This window comes from Brassica rapa, chromosome A04, assembly GCF_000309985.2.
Source record: "Brassica rapa cultivar Chiifu-401-42 chromosome A04, CAAS_Brap_v3.01, whole genome shotgun sequence".
NCBI lineage: Eukaryota > Viridiplantae > Streptophyta > Magnoliopsida > Brassicales > Brassicaceae > Brassica > Brassica rapa.
The window spans coordinates 3,227,851-3,249,446 of NC_024798.2; the positions used below are offsets into that span (position 1 = coordinate 3,227,851).

General features: G+C 29.4%; 4 protein-coding genes and 1 long non-coding RNA gene across 9 annotated transcripts in view; 2 read left to right on the top strand and 3 right to left on the bottom strand.

Moving 5' to 3' along the window:
* LOC103863213 overlaps positions 1 to 21,596 on the top strand; it is a 743,758-nt gene that overhangs the window by 548,389 nt on the left and 173,773 nt on the right. The gene's annotated exons all lie outside the window — the stretch shown is intronic.
* LOC103863195 (CDP-diacylglycerol--glycerol-3-phosphate 3-phosphatidyltransferase 2) lies at positions 277 to 3,138 on the bottom strand. 2 transcript variants are annotated; one of them, XM_033290669.1, is made up of 6 exons: positions 2,058 to 3,138; positions 1,473 to 1,570; positions 1,327 to 1,377; positions 1,117 to 1,230; positions 986 to 1,042; positions 277 to 893 (listed from the first exon to the last, which is right to left on the bottom strand). In XM_033290669.1, exons 1-6 carry the CDS (start codon positions 2,236 to 2,238, stop codon positions 828 to 830), a joined length of 567 nt encoding a protein of 188 aa, XP_033146560.1. In that variant the 5' UTR covers positions 2,239 to 3,138; the 3' UTR covers positions 277 to 827. The 2 variants fall into 2 exon arrangements, with proteins under 2 accessions (XP_033146560.1, XP_009139204.1); XM_009140956.3 differs by having other exon boundaries at positions 277 to 910; positions 2,058 to 3,109.
* LOC103863196 lies at positions 5,318 to 10,544 on the top strand. Of its 3 annotated transcripts, none has more exons than XM_033290642.1 (3): positions 5,318 to 8,878; positions 9,257 to 10,110; positions 10,191 to 10,544. In XM_033290642.1, exons 2-3 carry the CDS (start codon positions 9,259 to 9,261, stop codon positions 10,335 to 10,337), a joined length of 999 nt encoding a protein of 332 aa, XP_033146533.1. In that variant the 5' UTR covers positions 5,318 to 8,878; positions 9,257 to 9,258; the 3' UTR covers positions 10,338 to 10,544. The 3 variants fall into 3 exon arrangements, with proteins under 3 accessions (XP_033146533.1, XP_033146532.1, XP_033146531.1); XM_033290641.1 differs by having other exon boundaries at positions 5,318 to 8,577; positions 8,673 to 10,110; XM_033290640.1 differs by having other exon boundaries at positions 5,318 to 10,110.
* Positions 11,425 to 16,194, bottom strand: LOC103863363 (G-type lectin S-receptor-like serine/threonine-protein kinase SRK). 2 transcript variants are annotated; one of them, XM_033290634.1, is made up of 7 exons: positions 14,033 to 16,194; positions 13,785 to 13,933; positions 13,007 to 13,217; positions 12,672 to 12,909; positions 12,444 to 12,594; positions 11,974 to 12,369; positions 11,425 to 11,676 (listed from the first exon to the last, which is right to left on the bottom strand). In XM_033290634.1, the coding sequence occupies exons 1-6, from the start codon at positions 14,055 to 14,057 to the stop codon at positions 11,992 to 11,994; spliced, it is 1,152 nt and encodes a 383-aa protein (XP_033146525.1). In that variant the 5' UTR covers positions 14,058 to 16,194; the 3' UTR covers positions 11,425 to 11,676; positions 11,974 to 11,991. The 2 variants fall into 2 exon arrangements, with proteins under 2 accessions (XP_033146525.1, XP_033146526.1); XM_033290635.1 differs by lacking the exons at positions 11,425 to 11,676; positions 11,974 to 12,369 and having other exon boundaries at positions 12,686 to 12,909.
* On the bottom strand, positions 19,222 to 20,244 carry LOC117133736. The gene is made up of 2 exons (XR_004457736.1): positions 19,619 to 20,244; positions 19,222 to 19,499 (listed from the first exon to the last, which is right to left on the bottom strand). It is a non-coding gene; the product is annotated as an uncharacterized LOC117133736 (long non-coding RNA).

A 21,596-nucleotide genomic window follows, 5' to 3' on the forward strand; every position in this document is an offset into this window, starting at 1 on the left:
GTCTAGACAGCAAATGCGAAACAATAAATTTTAAAATTAGTCTAGATCTTCAAAAAATTGGTTATTGTTTGAACATTGAACACAACCTAGTAGTAGAGAGCCTTGGCCTAAGTAACAACGACACAGATTGTGAAAGGCCGTGACTAGTCAATCGTACAAGTTAATGTTGCATATGGCTCATTCATAGAGAGAGATTTCGATTTGTGCATCTTTCTTTCATCGTAAGATACAAGAAACGAGGCCAAGCAGAAGAAGCACGTCCCTAATAAGCAGATAGACACTGTAACCGAAGATTTATTTTATAGGTAAAGTATTGAAAAAGATCCTACATGGCATAAGCAATAACTGTTTTTTTTATCATCTCATGAGTTCATGAGACCAAAGCAAGTCTCCAAACTAGAATGAAACATAGCCTGCTTGCTTTTCTTTCCTCCATGGCCCATCAGCTCTTGCTTGCTGCTTCAATAAACTCAGTGCATGGTGAGCGTGGAGGCGCAATGTGATTAAGAGGTATTATACAAAACCAAACCAGAGTCTAAAGATAAGAGTCTTATAGTGCTTGCCCAGCTACTTTCGTTTTGTATCCAGATAGAGAGAGAGAGATTAGTCAGCTTTCTTCAAGAAGAAGAGAGGTAATATGTCACTGGGCAAGCTTCCACTCTGTGTGTATATACTGAATGCAAAAAGCCATAAAAATAAAATGTTGCTACTTCTTCTTTAGCAATACTCTCATAATCTGTCTCATATAAACAACTAAAGACCATACAGAGAGCCCTGCAGATACATAGAGCAACCCAATACCAGACGGCAATAGCCTCTCAAAACTGCTATCCCGGCTTGCGAGCAGTATGGTTAACGCAATCATCTGCGTTGCAGTTTTCCACTTTCCCAAGCTATTTACAGCAACAGCCTAATAACATCATCAAAGCTATCATCTGCGTTGCATTTTTCCACTTTCATATATATGAATATGATCACATTTTACCTGAGAAAGCTTGCCGTTTTGAGATGCAGCCCATTCTCTTACCGCTGACATAGTAATCTAGAGTGCAAAGCATTACTGAATAGTTTAGAAGAACCTAGAGCTGAGTTAAATGATATTTAAGAATATCTTACCTCTCTACCAATAATGGCAATTGAAGGTACTGTCACTAACCATGGAACAGGTCCTAACACAATAGCGTCCATAGGTTTAGTACACAGCAAAATCAATGTTGCTGCTACCATAAGCTGCACATCCAAAAGATAAATTAAATAAAGAGAAGATAAAAATCTTTTCATTGGCATAAAATGAAGATAAGCTAAAGGAAGAGGATCTTCTCCAACCTTATCTGCCACTGGATCCAAAAAAGCACCAAACGCAGAACCTAACCTCATCTGAAAATTGCACAACATTGCACCCGCTATGGTAAGAAGAATCAACAGAAATATATATATATATATATGAAAATGGGTAAAGAAAATGAAGTTACCTTTCTTGCAATGTATCCGTCAAGCCAGTCTGTAATGGCTGCTGCAATGAAAATACTCGTTGTGGCAGTTCTCCCCCACCAGCAATCGACGTAAAAGGCTGCATAGTGCATACAATTCAGATTATAAATCAAAACATACACGAAAGATTAAGAATTTTCATGAAGGGTGTAACAAGTGAAAGTGCTCATAGCAATAAACTCTATTCAAAAAAAAAAAAACAGACAGAACAGAGCAACAAGAGAAGACTTGTTCGATGTCTAAATTCAAGCAGTACAAAAAAAAAAACATCTTGTCTGAATAAACGTGGGTACAATTCAGATTATAAATCAAACACATACGGAAGTTTATGACTTTCGTGAAGGGCGTAACAAGTGAAAGTACTCAAAGCAATAAGCTCAATTTCAAAAAATCGAATTTCGAAAACAGACAGAACAGAACAACCAGAGAACACACATGTTCGATGTCTGAATTCCAGCAGAACAAGACAAAAAAAAAGAAAAAACGGACTATGATCACAATATCGCTCCTCGTTTTAGATCTGATGATTTCAAAATCGAATTATCGGAAACCAAGGATCAACGTACTCGCGACGAGAATCGGAACGGCAGCTACACGGCCAAGGGTTAACACGGTGGGCAATGTAAGCACTTTAGAAGATAGATGCGGCGGTAATGGCGACGAGTGGCGATTACGACGGAGCGACGAATCTTCGCCACCACCAGAGCTATTCTGATCCAACGACACAGCGTCCTCCTCTTCACCCATAATTGCTGAATCTGTAGAAATTCGACGATGATTGAGAGAAGCTAACGTAAGGGGACGGTGGCGACTAACCTCCCTTGAATCCGGAACCCTAAGCTTTTATGGAACGCAACAACGGCCAATCACAATGCAGCTTCGATAGTTGTTAACGTGCGCCAACGAGATTGGGACGTATCCTGCGCCGTTTGATGTCTATCGACGGTTAGTATTGAGCCACGTGGCGTTTTTTGTTTATGACGTGGAATAGTTTGGGCCTTGTGGTGAATGTCAACTTCAGAGTTGCAATCTGCCTAAATATCTGATTTGTTGTATATTATTATTGACACTATGTTTGTTTGTATGAAAATGATGTATATGATGTACTCTTGTGTTTCGTAGAGATGTTACAAACTTACGATGGGTGACGTGGCATGATGTGTTTGTTTGAGAATGATTTATGTTTATTCTACAATGGGCTCAAAAATGACATTAAACGGGTCTTGGGTATCACTGAATGACTTTAAACTTGTTTAATAGATTTGAGTTTAATGGTGTTACAAAAAAAAAAGATTTGAGTTTAATGAGTTTTCTTCATTATGGATAAATAAACTTATTGGAATCATACATGATGGACATGATCAAGCTAAAGGTTATAAAACGCTGATCAATTTAGCATCAAAGATGAAGCAACATGAAAAAAACATGTTTTAGTGGTGAGTTTTAGGTGTTGGGCTTAACAAGGAGAAGTGTGGGAAAGAAGACGAAGACTAAGTTAAATATTCCTTAAGCAAATTGTGATATAGAATCAGCTATATATATCACAAAGCCTTTTTTTTATCGCATTATTTCCAAAAAAAGGCTCAAATAACAGTTTTTTTTTTTTACAGCAAACAATTTACAGATTCATATTGACTCTGTAAACTAAATTAGAGATTCTGCATCCATGTGTACGACGAAAAACGGTTAATTTTTTTGTTTACAGACTCATATTGACTCTGTAAACCAAACAGTATTGTTGATTGTTAGATATAAGCCTTTCTTTCGAACATCTAGTTTCGTGATTATGTGTTTTAGTTTTTATATGGTTTTGAGAAGCCGAGTTTGAAACTTTGTGTCTAAGGTTCACCTTGATAACATTTTGTATAATGATTTTTATAATTTGAGTAATGATTTTTTTTGTTTGTTGTTGCACTAATATTGTTTAAAAAAGATGTGTGTGGAGATACAGGTTACAAGAAATTTATGTAAATTTTGATTAGAATACTTTTAGATTTTACAAGGGTTAAACCAAACTTCACATTTCACAGCGGTAAGAAACAAAGTCCATGTTAGACCACTTGGTATAATATATTTTTTAATCATCAATGTGACATTAATTATCCACTAGCATTTAAAAGAAACTAATCAAAACAATAAAATATCTGTACATTAATAAGATGTTTATACGAGATAAAATTATGATACCATATATCAATTGTTTTGTCCTCTTTTTCCCATTAAGTTGTTTTATCACATTGATTTGAATTTACCGTGGTTTCACTATGATTAACTCTGTTTAACGCCAAAAGAGATATTGGTGGCACATGGCAGATCAACTTATCCAATTTCAGTCGATCCAGTTTCTGAAGACACATGGTATGGATTTGGACAAGATTAAAATAAACGAGTCAATATGTTTGTATATAGTTTTTTCCCCAAAGTTTGCTTCACTCTCGAAAATATTTCAAATTCATTACTTTTCATGAAGCTTATGATTCTGCCTACTTATTGTGCATTCTTAGCAATGACAAACTTCACAAAGTGTACCATATGAATATTTGATAACACAAGTAAAGCTTACGAACCTCTGCTTTTGGAACAAAAAAGCATGTTTAATATGTTTAATAGACTGATATGTTGAAACCATTTATTAAGAATTCCGTTTCAAATAAATTAGAATCCTACTAAGCTTTTTATTTCTTAAAAATTGTAATCAACCAATGCCATTTTAATTCAAGTTTCCAATCAAATTGATGTTTTTAATTAGTCAAATCGACAAATAGTGATGAACCAATGCCAATGAATGGTAACTTGATATAACTTTTAAAAACTATTTATGTGAATTTCTTTTTTCCAAAAAAAATTTCAAAAAGACTGCTAAGAGTATTACAACGCCTATGACGATTATCAAACTTGTAATACAATATATAATATATACCAGTTTCAATCCTATTAGGATATGAATCACCTAACTTACTTTAATTAGTTCTAGAAACATAAACTATTACAAAGTGTGCAGACATTATTACACAATATTATCTGAGTGTAATTCGGATAATACAATAGTAATAGCTTAAGACCCACGTAATTATGCGGGATGAATGTTATATATAAGAATATTATTTTATCTATTATTATTTATTTGTATTCATTTACTATGTATATAATTAAATTAGAGTAAACACATAAATCAAAACAATACATCTTGTTTATTTAGGATACCTTTTTATTAAATAAATCAAAATAATCATTTTATTTATTTTATATGGTATATAACTAAATTTCAATGACATAAACATAGATATATAGTATATTTGAATATAAATATTTATTATTGATAATACTCATGTGATAACATAAAATTTCTAATGTGCGATTTTTTGAATGTTAAAATATTAAGGTTTCAATACTTTTTTAATAAAATTTTGAAATTATCATATTTAAATATTTTTCTATGTTATATAGTTTAATTTTAAACTATATTAATATATAACATGAATGTCTAGTAAATGAGACTTTATATTCATACAATTTATGATCATTTGTATCTTGTTACCAAAAAAAAGTTAAACCATTGATCACAAAATTTTAGTGTGAGACATTTAACGTTTTTAGTAATTTATAGTCGTTTTAAAAATTCAAAATGTAACATATAAGAAAAAAATTAATTTTGTTTATTATATGGTTAATGTGGTTGTTTAAAATCTTTTAATAATATAAAATTAAATAAAAATGAGCTAAGATATAAAAAATATTATCAAATATTTATTATTCATAATTATTAATTGTCATATATACGTTAACCATATTAGGCAATTTCGTAGCATTTATTTAAAGAAATTGCGAGAGTATTATTTTGTACACTATTTATCAATTTAATAGTTAGTTTAATAAAAAGTATAATATAAGTTAAAATAAACCAACCTATTTCTCTAAGAATTCTGAATTTTATTTTCATGGTGACACGTGGCTACAAAACAATGTTGAAATGTTTCTCAATTAATATATAAGGGATCTAAGTGTAATTGGTAAAAAAGAAAGCAAAAATTATTTTCTAACGACACATCACTTGTAATTTAACATTTATCAAATTTATACGTGAAAATCCATTTGATATTATCTAATCTACTCTAATAATTTAAAATCTTATTTTTATCTACCTATATAATTTTTAAATGGTCCAACTACTTATTATAATATGGTCACATTTACCTATTAATTTTTCAAAATTACATATATGTTTCTTCATATAATAGGATATCAATTAATTAAACCATCATCTTACCATCTTTATTATTATTTTCAGGCTTTTTTGAACATAAAAATATAGTTTACCAAAACATATATAATACAAGTACAACTATCCCTTATATATTAAATCACAAGTCACTTGAACAATCAAAATTTGACATGTGTCATATTTTTAGAAAAATAAATAAAAATAATAATAATTGAAAACATGTCATTCATCCTTTTCTACAACTCCAAATAAAATTCCTAAATTTCCTCAAAAATCCATCCCACGTTCAAAAGTTTCAAACTGTTATTTTTCTTTCTATATAATTTTCTGTCTACCAATTAGTTCTTTCTTCATCATCTCTCTCTTACTCTCTCTTTTTTTCATTTCGTTTGTTTGTTTGTTTCTTTTTAGATATGTAACTGTAACAGCAAAACCTATGCAAATTTATAATTGATTTTGTTTTGTATCTGAGATGTCAATTGAATCAGGCTAATGTTTTCAATGCAGAATGGAAAAATTAAAATTCATCAGTAACCAAGGTAATGAAGTATATTCAATTCTTTTATCAGCAAATTACTTATTTACTCTCTAAAAGATTCATCATTAGCTTCACTTTGGTTCCAAATGAGATTATGTCTTTCATTTGTTCAATTTTCCACCTCTGATGTAAGAACTTTTAAATGGTATCTCTTTTGAAGGGAAAAAAATAAAAAAAGTTAAAAAAGAAGAAGAAATAAAAGAAATATTCAGGAAAAACTTATTTACATATAATTGTATTTGAATTGTTTGAAAAACATGTGCATCTACGGTCACCATTATCCTATTTATTGTTTAAATAAAAAATTTAAATTGTCAGAGAAACAAATTGTAATCATAAAAATCAAATTTTATTCTCAATATTTTTGGAAAATAATTGTAAACATATAACCATTTAAAATAATATCATTTTTGTTTGACCCTCTCCGTTTCAACCTATTTTTTTAAATTTGAATGCTGTGTTATTCAGGTTCATAAAATATTTGACAGAAAACAATTTAATTCTGAGTGAAAATTATAACATGATCAAATAATTTTGAAGACAATAAAACTGATCCGTGCTTAACACGGGCATTGATACTAGTTTATTGTTTAAATAAAAATATATTATACGTTTTTCTTTTTCTGTTTGTTGTTGTAGTTTAATGGTGTAAATAAAAAATTATTTTGTTCTTTGTTTTGTAGTTTTAAAAGTGTAACTGAAATTCTTAAAAAAATAAAAGAAAAACGCAATTGAAAAAAACTTAATGCATAAAAAGAAAAAAAAATTCCGTTTTGTAATTGAATTTTATATATTTCTATATAAAATAAAAACTTAGATAAAACAAAAATTCCTTATATTTCTCCCAGTACTTCATGATCGCATGATTTTCAAAACTGTTAATCTTCTTCCTGTAGGGGAGGTTAGACTCACGATCCTATTCTTAAAAATAATTTCTACCTGCATCAATATACTAACCTAAATTTTTATAACGGCTCCATTGACTCTTCCCGTGAATGAGTGATGAAATTTCAATTTTAGCGGGTAAACATAATTTGTGGTTATTGGAAAATCATAATTTTGCAATTTTTGGGAAAACGTGATTTTGGTTTTGGCAGAAAATCTGATTTAGTGGTTTTGATGGAAGAACTTGATTTAGCTATTTTGATGTGGAAAAGAGATGTTATGGTTTTAGCGGGAAACCAAATGTTGCAGTTTAAGTTGGAAAATTTTTTTTTTTTTTTGTTTTGGTGAAAAACGATTTTGTGGTTTTGGCTAAAACGTGATTTTGGCAAACAAACATGATTTTGTGTTTTTGACGAGAAAACCTAATTTTTCAGTTTTGATTAGAAAACATAATTTTCCAGTTTTGATTAGAAAACATATTTTTTCAGTTTGACAGAAAACGTTGTTTTGCGGTTTAACGTAAAAACTTGAATTGTGGTTTTGATGGAAAAACCAATTTGTGAGTGGACTAAGTAAATCATAAGTATAAAAAGACAAATGAAACGTTACGATCTCTAACGATCAATGACTGGACGCTGTTCTACTTGTTTTCACATTATGAACTTACAAAGTGTCTTATAATCAATCCGGTAATATACAATCAAAGTGTCTTGTTTAGTGGGAAAATTTGATTTAGCGGATTGACGAGAAAACCTAATTTTGCATCTTTGGTGATTTTGGTGAGAAAAACATTTGTGATTAGTGAGAGATTTTGTAATTTAATTAAATATTTCTCAGATTTTAATATTGTAGGTTGAGTTGGTCACTAACTCACTATAGTTAAGAGGAAATCAAACTTGTGTTAATTGTGGAAAATGTTCTAAGATGTAATTAGTAAGTGTAAAAGTGATCTAGTGTGTAAATCTTTTTTACTAGAATTATATAAAAAATAAAATAAGACTGGCGTTTATTATTATTCTTTAGCGTTTGCCTTTGTAAATTATCGAAAAATAATTGAGAAAATTGCCAAAAAAGAACAAAAAAACAACATAGTTGTCCCTATGGTATAAATCCAACATTAAGTTGTCCCTATAGTATAATGTTTTCCATAATGCCAAAAGTAACCTTTGATTAATCACATTAAACATAATTAATTAGATTTTTTTTTAAAATGAAAAAAGGTTGGTTTAATATAGTTGCCAAAAGGGGAAATTTTTTTTTAAAAAAGGGATCTAAACATAGCTTCCCCTACCTCCCGTAACCTTAACATCGATCTCTCCGACTCTCTCTTTCATGGCGAGCAAGATGGTGATTGTGTCTTCTCCGTTGTGTTTTCTCCGGTGAAATCAACGAAGACTGCAGCCACCGGTGGAACCCCTTTCTCTTCTCCTACAGACCGAAGGTAAACACGTTTGTTCTCCATCCAGTTTCATTCATAAAGTTTGTTCCTGTCTTCTTCTTGTTCTAATACTTTTCTTTGGATCTCTTTCTCTCTAGACAAACGCAAAGGAGATTTCAGTGCTTCTCTCTCCACCTCTCCGTGTCTCCGCTTCTCTCCGCCTCTCTCCGCTTCTCTCTTCCTCTCTCCGCCTCTCGCCTCCTCTCCGCCTCTCCCGTTCTCTCCGCCTCTCCGCTACTCTCTGCATCTCCGCTTCTCTCCACCTCTCCGCCACTCTCTTTCTCTGAAATCATGTTGAGCTAAGGTATTATGTCCGAACTTTATCTTTCTTCATTTCATGTTCCTCGATCCGGTTATTGTTTGATGTGTCTATGTGTTTGTGAATTGATTTTGTTTGATATGGTTTGGTTAATTGATTTTGTTTGTAAACAAAAAGATAGTCTTTGTGTTTCTGAGTTTTGAATTTGGTTTTGTTCTTGTGTTTGTCTCTGTTTCACTGCAAAGTTTGTTTCTTTGACTTGAAAGAATATGTTCTGTAAAACTGAAGGAGAAGAGCTTACCTGATTTGTGAATTGTCATAGTTTGCTACTATCTAATTATATGAACCAATTATGTTTCTGACTTATGGTTTTGGTTCATTTCATGATTCGTTTCACTAAAATCATTTTGTTGTCTTTTGTAGATATGGAGTTAGAGCTACCTAAGCGACTGTATGCAGAGGGTTTGAAACCTCAGGTCAAGAAGATCAACAATTGCTGCCGCATGGAACTTATCAGGGATCTGAAGAAAGCCATGTCTGCAGAGTACAATGATGTGAAGATAGATCCTGTTTTCAAACATATCATGGCTATTGCGGATAACAAGCTCGGTTTTTCAGGAAAATTGGTGGATAGTTTCTTGGGTAAGCAGCTGATTACCTCGAAGATGCATGAGAAGTGGTTTGTCTTTGCGAGGATGCCTCTCCAGTTTTCGCTTCAGGAGTACCATGCTGTGACAGGCCTCAAAGTTTCTCGGGAAAGCAGCAGTGACGTAGTAACATGGAAAAATGACGGGGGGTTTTGGAGTAACCTACTAAGGTCTGGTGATAAGATCACCTTGAAGTCGATCCGAAAGGTGCATCTAAAAGAAGTTCACAAGTGGACACGGATTGATAGAATGAGGTTGATCTACCTGTGTGTGATAATGGGTGTGGTGATGGGGAGAGATGAGAAGGTGAACATCCCTTATATGTACATCAAGTTGGTGATGGATCTTGACAAGCTCCAGAAGTTCCATTGGAGTCTTCACTCGTATGACTTCCTGCTAAGTTCCATTGAGAAGGCTAGGAAGAAGTTGGGTAAGAAGGACAGCTACATTTTTGAGGGTTTCTCATATGCTCTCCAGATTTGGATTATGGAAGCAATTCCTGATTTTGGAGAAATATGTGGGAGACACGTCTCTTGCAGCTTCATCGGTCCAAGGTGTGGCAATTGGAAAGGAGTTGCAAACGTTTCTTACGAAGACATCATTGAGCTTGAGGACTCCTTAACTAAGAAGGTAACTATCTCACATTGTTTTCTTATATATGGTTGTTGTATAAAATTTGTATAGCTTTTAATGTTTTAACTGTTTTACAGGGTGACTTGTTCTCGGTTATTTCAGTGACTGGTAATGGTGATATGTTTCAGCATGTTGACTATACAAGGAAGGGTGAGATGGAAGATGAACGAGTGGACCTTCTTCAAGATAGGATCAGACAGAAGTTTGATTGGAGCTCCACATAATGGCCAGTTTTAGAGCCTGGAGTGACTGAAATGGAGGAAGCCGACAGCCAGGATAGAGGGTCAGCAGCTGATAAGAATGTGGCTGATACTGATGTTTTAGCAGAGGAGGAGACCTCTTCGGTCACAGTTGCAAGAAAAGGCAAGAGAAAGGTTCTTGATGAAGGAGCAGTGACAAAAAAGAAGAAGTTGTTGTGTAAACGATCTGCAATGAATATTTGAGGAAGTTAGAATACTTTTAGAATATTTTGACGCGAAATAGCACCGTTTTCATAAAAATGTGAATTTTATTATCATTGACAGTGTGAAAACACATTTTAGGAAGTTAGAATATTTTTAGAATATTTTTAAACTGCAACTTCCTTAATTTTTGAAAAAACAGTTTTTTTTTATCCATAGAAGGCACTTTCTACACTATGTAAAACATAACAAAATTCCAGAATTTAATTTCTACACTATGTGAACGTTCGTGTATAGTTTAGATTTTGCATTCCTGATAACTTAGAATACTCCATAAAAGTAAAAACATCGTTCTAAATAAAAGTAGCGATCATTACAAATAGTAGAATTTATATTTCCCATATTTAGAATTATAGTAAAAAGTAGTTTGTACGTTCTAAAAAAAGTAGATGGATATGTTCGTTCTAGAATTCATTTTCTACTCATCCGTTTTGTGTAGAAGCGGAATTCTACTTTAGTAGAACGTAATTTGAAAACATTATTTATTATGTTTTTTAACCCTAAAAAAATATGTGTTTGTATAAATGGATGTTTTATTAATTTTTTATATTTTTAATAATTTTTTTTTATTCTTAAAACTATTTATTTCATTAATTTTAACATATGAAAAGAGTAAAAGGGAGAAAAAATGGTAAATAATGGATTTATACCATAAAGACAACTATGTTGTTTTTTTGTTTTCTTTTGTATTCATAATCCACTAACTAAATGAAGTAGCTCTCTCAGTACCTCGTCACATTAAATACATCATCACCAAGTTAGTTAAAAAATATGTTTTGCTTGATCTTTACAAAGGTTGGTATGCAGCCTATTATATAGGACATCAAAGTACATTTATGATATCTAACGATCGTTCTTAGAATATTAGCTCATTATTAGACGTGGAAGTGGAAACTTCCATTGTAACAACTTACCAATAATATTACCGTACAGAACTTCACTCAAATAGACAAGTTTGATCCGTATCCAACAAAATACATACATGATGTTTATTGATATAAAGAAAATTAAAACATGTCAACTTTAGCTAGGTTCTATAGTTGACTGATATTTGCTGGTTGGCCGTGTGGTCGACGTAGACGTAGAACCGGTCTCAAAAGTACTGTAGGGCTGTTCGTTTGGTTGTCATAGGTACCGGCGGCAGCGGCAGCGTCAACATTCTGCGTCAATTCTTGTTCGTTTTGTTGACGCAGGAAGCTGCGTTTGACGCCGCGTCCGAACGCTGCGTCCTGCGGCTGACGCCGATAAAACCTGCGGTCGCGATATAGTATGCGGCAGCGTCAGCGGTAGCGTCAGCGGCTGCAAAACGAACAACAACTGTCGTCATTGACGCTGTCGCCGCCGCTGACGCTGACGCTGCCGCTGACGCCGAAACCTGCGGCAACCAAAGGAACAGGACTTGTATGTCTCTGGAGGTTTAGACCGAGGAAGCTCTGTTGAACTTTCTTACATTACCACAAGGGAGGACATTGTAGGTATGTCTCGTGGAATATTCTGTACGCACAAGGGAGGACATTGTTGTTAACATAGATGTAGAACCGATCTCAAAAGTACTGTATGTAGTGTCACTGTTAAAATAAACGGGAGGTTTAGGACGAGGAAGTTCGGTTGAACTTTCAAACATTACCACAAGGGAGGACATTGTAGGTCTGTCTTGTGGAATATTTTGTACGCATAACAGACCAATTTGGGTATATCGAACGATCTGAATCATTGTTAACGGTGAAGATGATGAATACATAATGGATGGATCAACTACCTCAAGCAAGCTTTCTTCTTCCCAGTTCCTCCACATCTGCTTATAAAATGGTTTTTAGTAATGTTACTTGGGAAAGAAACATAAATGAAACCTAGGATAGAATTACTTACGCATGTGAGGAGACTAGTCTCTCCCTTAGAGTTGGTGAACTTATAGTTCGCCTTGCCGCTTATTATTTCAAGAATCACAACTCCGAAACTAAAGACATCAGTTTTTTTTGTGAATATCTTGTCAGACCAGCACTCGGGAGCTATGTATCCCCTGAGTAAACCGAAAAATAAGACGATCAGTTATTGAAAGAGTTTTATTCACTTGTTGAGAAATGAATGTACAATTACCGGGTTCCAGATACCTTCTTTGTGTTGGTTTGGATATGGTCTCTACTAACTAGTCGAGAAATCCCAAAATCCGATATTTTGGGATTCATATCTTTATCAAGCAAGATGTTGCTTACTTTCAAATCTCGGTGGATGATCGTTACACATGAATCGTGGTGGAGATACGTCATTCCTCTTGCGATTCCTTTAATTATTTTATGTCTTATTTTCCAACTTAGCTTAGAGCTTTCGGTACTTCCTACAAATTGAACACATATTCGACTGAATTAGCTTCGGTCTGACCTCTAGACAGAAGAAGTTTTACCAAAACAAAAATTGAAAAAAAATATACCAACCAAAGAAATACAAATCAAGGCTTCGATTTGCGTGGTACTCGAACACCAATATGTGCCCGTCACTGTGGAAACAATACCCAAGTAGACTAATAACATTGAAGTGCTGAAGTTCTGAAATTAAATTCACCTCGTTCAAGAACTGAGAGGTTCCCGAATCTGACATTCTGGTCAGTCTCTTCACAGCGATATCTGTCCCCTCAACTAATTTTCCCTGCACACTCCAAAAAGTACAACATATTGTATTAGATTATGCATGATAAAAAGACACATGACCGAAACTATTGTGTAATTTCTTTTTCTGAACCATAAATTCGGAGCCAAAGTTTGGTGTACCAAGATTGAAACCATAAACTAAGGTAACTGAAGGAAACAACGATATAACTACCACCGCACTACAAAGAGCTGAGAAACGTTATCTCCGCTAGAAGGAAGAATAAGAAATTCAGAGATCTTAAGGCTATGTGGCTTCGATAAGTCATTAGTCTCTAGTTTAAAATGTTGACCCATCTTGTTTTTCTCTTTTTTGCCAAGATGGTTCAGAACCAAGATAATACTTTTTGTAGAATCTATCTTCATATATGATATTTACAGTTTAGCAAAAAAAACTACCACCGCACTACTGGAGAACACACAATAAACGGAAATTACTATTGTGTATTTTTTGATATTTCACATGGGCTTATAAACCCCAACATATTTTAGGTAGATAAATTGTTTTTATAGCTAATAAGAACCAACACGTTAACAAATTTTATTATTTGTTATAATATAGTTGTACCTTGTAAACTGTACCAAATCCACCTTTGCCAAGTATGTTTGAATCACAAAAGTCGTTTGTTGCTTCAGCTATAGTTAGAAACGCTATCCGTTGAACTCGAGCTGCCACAACCTCGTACGAGTCAGTTCTATCTCCGTCGATTAGCAAATCTATGTTTCTCATTAAGACAAAACAAAACAAAAAAATATAGGTAGAACATCAAGAAATTGAATCAGATCAGATAATGAAATAAAGAAAGAAATTGTTACCAGTTGCTCCTGATGGCTTCTGCATTATCTTCCAGCACCACCATAAGATGGTGAAAGCCAGAACAGTGCAGATGGCTCCTCCGCCACCAATTATAACCCTTTTGATTGTTCCACTAAACCTTCTAGTTTTGCCTAGAAAAAACAGAATCAGTATTATTAATTTAGGATCATTCTTATTATTTTCCCTTAGTGTACCCTAGAATATTATATCTATTGCCACTGGACCTACTTTAAAAAAAACTGTTTATATAAACGTATCTATTTATTTCAAAACTCTAACCACATTATATTTTCTCGACCAAAAACAGTTATCACATTCTCTTTCTAAGCATTTTTTTTTTGTAAATGAAACATTTTTAATTGATATTTCTCTGAAATTTTGTTCCAAAATAGAATTTGTTGTATTTCATTTTGAAATTGATTTATATAATTAACGATGCAAATTAGCTGCAAAATTAAGGTTTATACTCTTAATATAGATGAGCAGCAGAATGTTGGTCTTAAACGCGATAAATGATGAATTGGATTCAGATATTTTAATCACCTAACGTGGGTTTAAGAATGATGAATGACTTTTCAGAAGCCCTTTTTTTTTAACAACCAGAAGTCCATTTAACTAATCCACTTAAATTGGATTCAGATATTATAAATTCAGTTCAATAAAAGTAAAATTATTTGTATAAAAATAAAGTACAAACCATGATAACTTATAATTCTTAGAACTACAAATTATTTAAGGAAAAATTGCATTTTAAACAATGAAGGTGTAAAAAGGTAGCACTTTAAACCTCAGTGCTCAAAAACTCACACTTTAAACCCTCAAACCAATTTTATTAACACATTAAATTTTGAAACTAACTGACTTCTTTACCAAGCAAAAATGTGACCGATACTGCTCATCCGTGTGTAAAAAAGTATGACGTGTCAGTTGTTTTTTTTAATTAATAAATAATAAAAATATTTAAAATAACAAAAAAATAAAATTAATTTAAAAATCAGAAATAAATGAACAGAGATAATTCTTAGAAAAATAAATACATAAAAATTGAAATTTATAAATAAATTAAAATAAAATTTAAAATAAAATTAAAATGAATTAAAATCTAAATTTATCAATATAATTTAATAATTTAATAATTTAATAATAAAAAATAAAATTTAAAATAAATAAACAAAAATAAAAATAAATTTTAAAAACTAAAAAATAATAAAATAAACTTAAATATAATTCAAAAAATCAAAAAAAAATCGAAATAAGCAAATAAATCCCAAAATTTAATATACGCAACTAAAAATTTTCAAAATATTTTTTATATGTGACAATTTTCCTATCCCTTTTCCGATATATTAATAATAACTATTTCTGAAATATGACCCTTGATGTTGATGGACTTTGACATATCATCCTTTAAACTCATCACCATTAAACATGATATATCAGAAATCACCACCAATGTGTTATCTTCTTACATTGTCATGGTTTTCACTAGCATTTCTTGAATTTATTTACTTATTTTGATTTTTTTTTAATTATTTTGAATTTATTATTAAATTTTAATTTAATTTATTTTTATTTTTGGATTTATGTTAGAGTTTTTTTTGTTTTTGTCTTATTTTAATTTGTTAGTTAATTAAAAAAATTATTAATTTATTTTTGATATTTTAATTTACTTTTAATTTATCAATAAATTTAAATTTATTCATTTATTTTTAAAGTTTTTTTTTGAGTTTTTTTTTGCATTTATCTCTGATTTTTAAATTAATTTTATTTTTTGTTATTTTAAATATTTTTATTATTTATTAATTAAAAAAACAACTGACACGTCATACCTTTTTACCCACGGATGAACAGTACCAGTCACATTTTTGCTTGGTAAAGAAGTCAGTTAGTTTCAAGGTTTAATGTGTTAATATAATTGGTTTGAAGTGTGAGTTTTTAAGCACTGAGGTTTAAAGTGCTACCTTTTTACACATCTTATATATTAAAAGAGAAGTCATGACTTCTTTCATGTGTGATTTTTTTTTTTGGACCATCACTTAGAAATCTTATTAAATGTATTTTATTAAGAATAATAATACATAGAATCTTTAAAATACTTTAATCATAATATCTTTTGATATCTTTTTATTTAAAATATAAATATATTTATTTTAAAAATCTAACAAATCTGTTTTAAAAGATTTTTACAAAATCTTCATTTTCAAAATTATATTTAAATATTTTTCACTAATTTCGAAGTTAGTTTGAAATATTATTATACATTAATAAATTCAGTAATCATTTATAAAATCAAAAATCTAAAATTCTGTAATATTTTATATATTATATAATCATAATCAATCATATTAAAAGAAAATTATTATATTGAGCTAAGTATAATAAAATTGTATTAAAATTATAAATTTTATAAATTTTATTTTCATAAGTATAAAATATTTATGTTCAAAAATAAAATCTAATATGTTGGTAAGATGGATTAAGCAAAATATATAATACATGTATAAAAATTAACATGTATTTCTTTAAAGCTTATAATATAAAATCTTTGTAACTACTTTAATCTTAATATATTTTCATTTTAAATATAATATATATTTATATATTATATTTAAAAATTCTAATAAATCTGTGTAAAAGTATTTTAACAATAATTTAATATATTTTAAGTTATCGTTTATAAAATGAAAAATAAATAAATTATATCCTATTTTACCCACTTTATAGTCATGATCATGTTAAAATACAATTATTATACTTAAATAAATATGATAAAAGTATATTCAATTGATAAATTTATAAATTTTATTTTCATAAATATAAATTATTTATTTTAAAAATATAATATGATGATAGAACGGCTTAAAATTAACAAACCTTATAATACATGTCTAAAAATTAACATATCTTAGACTTTTTTATATACAATAATATATTATCTAAAATGAATAAGTATAAAAAATATTAGTAAAAAGAAATACAGCTTTGAAACACGGGTCAGAATTTAGCATAAATTAAATACAAAATAAGTTTCAAATATGTTTTCTCATAAATATAATAATTTGCTTAATAAATAAATGCAAATACAATAAGATAAATATATAATAAGAAGTGAAAATACATACGGTTTTAACCAAATGATTAATTATAACATGTAAATTATAAAATGATTATATTTGAAGTAGTTATATAAACATTTAAATATATGATTAATGTTAAAAAAATATCAATAATGTTTAAAAATAATAATTTATGTATAAAAAAGTAAAAACAAACACCCGCGCGGTTGCGCGGATCAAAATCTAGTTCATGGTTTAAAATGTGATTTTCCCAATTATTTAATGTATAAGAAACAGGTTTCCAAAACTAAAATAATTCCGCATTAGATTATAAATTCTTTGGCATAATGTAAAATAAAGTTTACCAAAAGTATAACTTTAAAAATATTTTAATCTATTTGTTGTATTTGATATTCGAACTAAAAGGTGTTTCTTTTATTTCCATTTCATATCTCTTGCCATATATTGGATAGTAATCTTGTAGATTTTGTGAGTGCGTTCGTGAGGATCTTCCTGCAAAAACTAAGTTTTTTTTTGCAAAATCACATTTTCTTTCAAAATCACAAAATCATTTTCCCAGCAAAAACATAAAATCATATTTTTCACCAAACTGCAAAATCACATTTTCTGCCAAAATCGCGGAACTACATTTTGCGACCAAAACCGTATATTCAATTTCTCCCAAAAAATTTATGGAATCGTATTTTCTCGCAAAAACTGCAAAGTCTTCTTTTTCTGCCAAAATTGCATAATCAAAATTTTCACTAAAACTGTAAAATCTTATTTTCTGCCAAACCGCAAAATCATATTTTCCTGCCAAAATTAAAACCAAAATTCACATTTTCTCACCAAAATTGCAAAATCACATTTTTTCTACTTAAACCGCAAAATCAATTTTCTCCAAAACCGCAAAATATTTTTTTCTTGCCAAACCATGAAATCACTTTTTCTTGTCAAAACCAAATAATCTTATATTCCTGCCAAAACCATAAATTCACTTTTCTGCAAAAATTATAGAATCACATTTTCCACGAAAACCGCAAATCACATTTTCTTGCCAAAACCGAATAATTATCCTTTCTCACCAACACAAAATTGTATTTTCTGGTAACCCGTAAATTCAATTTTCCGCCAAAATCGTATAATTATATTTTTCCTGCTAAAAACTACAAAATCACTTTTCTCGTCAAATTCACACAAATAATTTTCCCATTAAAATCACAAAATTACTTTTTCCGCTAAATCTGCAAAATCATTTTTTCCTGTCCAAATCGCGAAATCAGATTTTTACATCAAACATAAAATTATTTTTTCCACTAAAATTGCAAAATTGTTTCTTATGTCAAAAAAAATACCGTTGAAACATCCCATCAAAACTGCAAAATTATGCGCTCGATCTTTAACATGATTATAGATGGGAGAAAGACGATGCTGATGACCAAACAAGAAAATAAACATATTGCCGGCATTTTTCCACTTTCCTTAATTATTCCCCATGTATTGATTGTTACCAATTTAGTCCAAACATTTAAAATTGTGCATATTGCCCCAAATTAACGCCGATGTGTCAATTATATTATTCATGGTATGTTTTGACTATAGAGTCACCACTGTACCTCATGGATTTGAATTCGGTTGGTTAAGGCCGGTTTGATAGGGTATCTTTCAATTCAATTAAAAATCTGAGATGTGGAATTGGTTAATTTTATAAATGTAATATTTACTTGGTTTGTCTTTTATTGTTTTTTTTTTGTTATCCTGTCAAGATGGTAGCGGCATGCAATTAGTATTGGTGGATTAGGAATTGCAAAAAAATAAAATAAATTAGTACATGAGCCTCTTACAAAATATTAAGGGTGCATTTATAAAGGTAGTCACATTTAATGTGAATACTGTATTATTACAAATCTATAGCAGTGCAGTACACTTTCTATGAATATTTTTTTTATGATCTATAAAAAAGCATACAGTTCTACAACAAAGTATATATTATATTTTTCCGCGATGGATATAATAAATAAATATATAGTTATATAGTTATTATTTCGTGTTGAAAAAAAAATTATTTTATTATATAATTTCATATTAAAATAGTCATAAGAGAAATTATTGGAAAAAAACAAATATAGATGTATATATATTTATTTTCCGTTCCAGCCCGGAGGTGGTAGCCCTTTTCTGGGTGGTAGTGTTACAGTGCATACATAATCGTAGCAATTGCAATAGCGATTATTGTCTCTAACAATACACTCGCCGTTTATATATCCAGTTTTTCCGAATGTCCCCTTGCAAAGACGCTTACATTCAGTATTATGGTTTGGTTTATTACACATCTCCGGCGGTGCATTTTCGAGTGCACTTCCACGACAACGACGCTCTTCTTCTTTTTCATAATTAGCATTTGTTTTTCCTATTGAAATTTGACGTTAAGTGAGAATAGAAATTAACAAAAAAAGAGACTACATAAGAAATTATAAATTGTAAAACCATAAACCATTCACAAAACTTATTAAATGTGTTATAAATCACCTGTCAAAATTAACAAAGGTATCATAAGAATAATAGAGAAGGAAACTAAGTTTTCTCTTTTATACATGCTTTTTTCTTCTTCGTTTTTGATTTTTTAAATTAATTTAATATTATATGTACCTCATTGTCAAGTTAACGTATATAAAAGAGTTTTTAATTCTTAAAATAGAACTAAGTAAATGGAAAACAAGGAGAAAAACATAAATTTAAGGAATACCACATAATTGAAGCAAACCCTTAAATATCGTATTCATGAAAGTAGGTTATGGCTTATATAAGTGTACGGCTGATTCAACCATAAATTTTGGAAACTTTGCTAAAAAAAGACAACTTATCTTAGTTACTGTCTCCTAGAACAAAACCAACTTCTAACATTTTTGGACAATAATTATCCCTACACATTATAAAAATTCATATCAATTTAATGAGAAGTCAAACAGGTAAAGAAAAATACAAAAGATGATTTTAACATACATGAGCACTTAAAAAAAAAAAAATACTTGTGATGGTCTAAAAGTGTTAGAAAACTAATCTTCCATCTACGGTGAATTAGAAAAATGAACCCGCTGAAAACACGATAATTTACTGGAGTTAGAAAACATAACTAGATTTTGACCCGTGCAACCGCACGGGTGTTTGTTTTCACTTTTCTATACATAAATTATTGTTTTAGAACATAAGTGGTATATATTTTTAATGTTAATCATATACTTAAATATTTATATAACTATTTCAAATACAATAATTTTATAATTTACATGTTATAATTAATTAATTGTTTAAACCTTATGTATTTGCCACTTCTTATTATATATTTATCTTATTGTATTTGCATTTAGTTATTAAGCAAATTAATATATTCATGAGAAAATATATTAAAAAAATATTTTATATTTAATTTATGCTAAATTCTGACCCGTATTTCAAAACTGGATTTCTTTTTACCAATATTTTTATGCTTATTCATTTTAGATAATTTATTACTGTATATATAAAAGTGTAAGATAAGTTAATTTTTAGACATGTATTATATAGTTTGTTAATTTTAAGTCGTTCTACCATCATATTATATTTTAAATAAATAGTTTATATTTATGAAAATAAAATTTATAAATTTATCAATTGAATATGATTTTATAATATTTATTTTAGTATACTAATTATATTTTAACATGATCATGACTATAAAAGTAGATAAAATAGGATATAATTTATTTATTTTCATTTTTAAACGATAACTTAAAATACATTAAGTTATTGTTTAAATATTACACAGATTTATTAGAATTTTTAAAATATAATATATAAATATATATTATATTTAAAATGAAAATATATTATGATTAAAATAGTTACAAAGATTTTATATTATTAACTTTAAAGAAATACATGTTAATTTTTATACATATATTATATAGTTTGATAATGTTAACCCATCTTACCAACATATTTGATTTTATTTTTGAGCATATATTTTATAATTACGAAAATAAAATATATAAATATATAAATTTAATACAATTTTATTATACTTAGATCAATATAATAATTTTAATTTAATATGATTGATTATGATTATATAATAACTAAAATATTATAGATTTTTTATTTTTCATTTTATATAACTGAATATATTAATGTATAATAATATTTTAAACTAATTTTGAAATTAGTGAAAATATTTAAATATAATTTCAAAAATAAAGATCTTGTAAAAATCTTTTAAAACAGATTTGTTAGAATTTTAAAATAAATATATTTATATTTAAAATGAAAAGATATCAAAAGATACTATGATTAAAATATTTTAAAAATTATATTATATAGTATGAATTTCTATGAATTGGTCCATTAGGTCCATTTTAAAAAAAATCACACATGAATCAAGGTTGTGACTTCTGTTTTAATATATAAGATATGCAATATTTGCTTCAATCTTTTATTTGTAATATAATCTAGAAATGACAGATCAGATCGT

Bases quoted from the DNA above. Each gene is read 5' to 3' on its own strand.
- LOC103863195 (XM_009140956.3), bottom strand. From the start codon at position 2,238: ATGGGTGAAGAGGAGGACGCTGTGTCGTTGGATCAGAATAGCTCTGGT. The intron at 1,231-1,326 runs GTTGGAGAAGAT...TTGGATGTGCAG, and splicing joins TGGATCCAGTGGCAGATAAG to CTTATGGTAGCAGCAACATT. The intron at 911-985 runs GTAAAATGTGAT...TGATGTTATTAG, and splicing joins AAAACGGCAAGCTTTCTCAG to GCTGTTGCTGTAAATAGCTT.
- LOC103863196 (XM_033290640.1), top strand. From the start codon at position 9,199: ATGGTTTTGGTTCATTTCATGATTCGTTTCACTAAAATCATTTTGTTG. The intron at 10,111-10,190 runs GTAACTATCTCA...ACTGTTTTACAG, and splicing joins AGGACTCCTTAACTAAGAAG to GGTGACTTGTTCTCGGTTAT.
- LOC103863363 (XM_033290634.1), bottom strand. From the start codon at position 14,057: ATGCAGAAGCCATCAGGAGCAACTG. The intron at 13,218-13,784 runs GTACAACTATAT...TGGAGTGTGCAG, and splicing joins GATTTGGTACAGTTTACAAG to GGAAAATTAGTTGAGGGGAC. The intron at 12,910-13,006 runs GTTGGTATATTT...TTCAATTTGTAG, and splicing joins CCTTGATTTGTATTTCTTTG to GAAGTACCGAAAGCTCTAAG.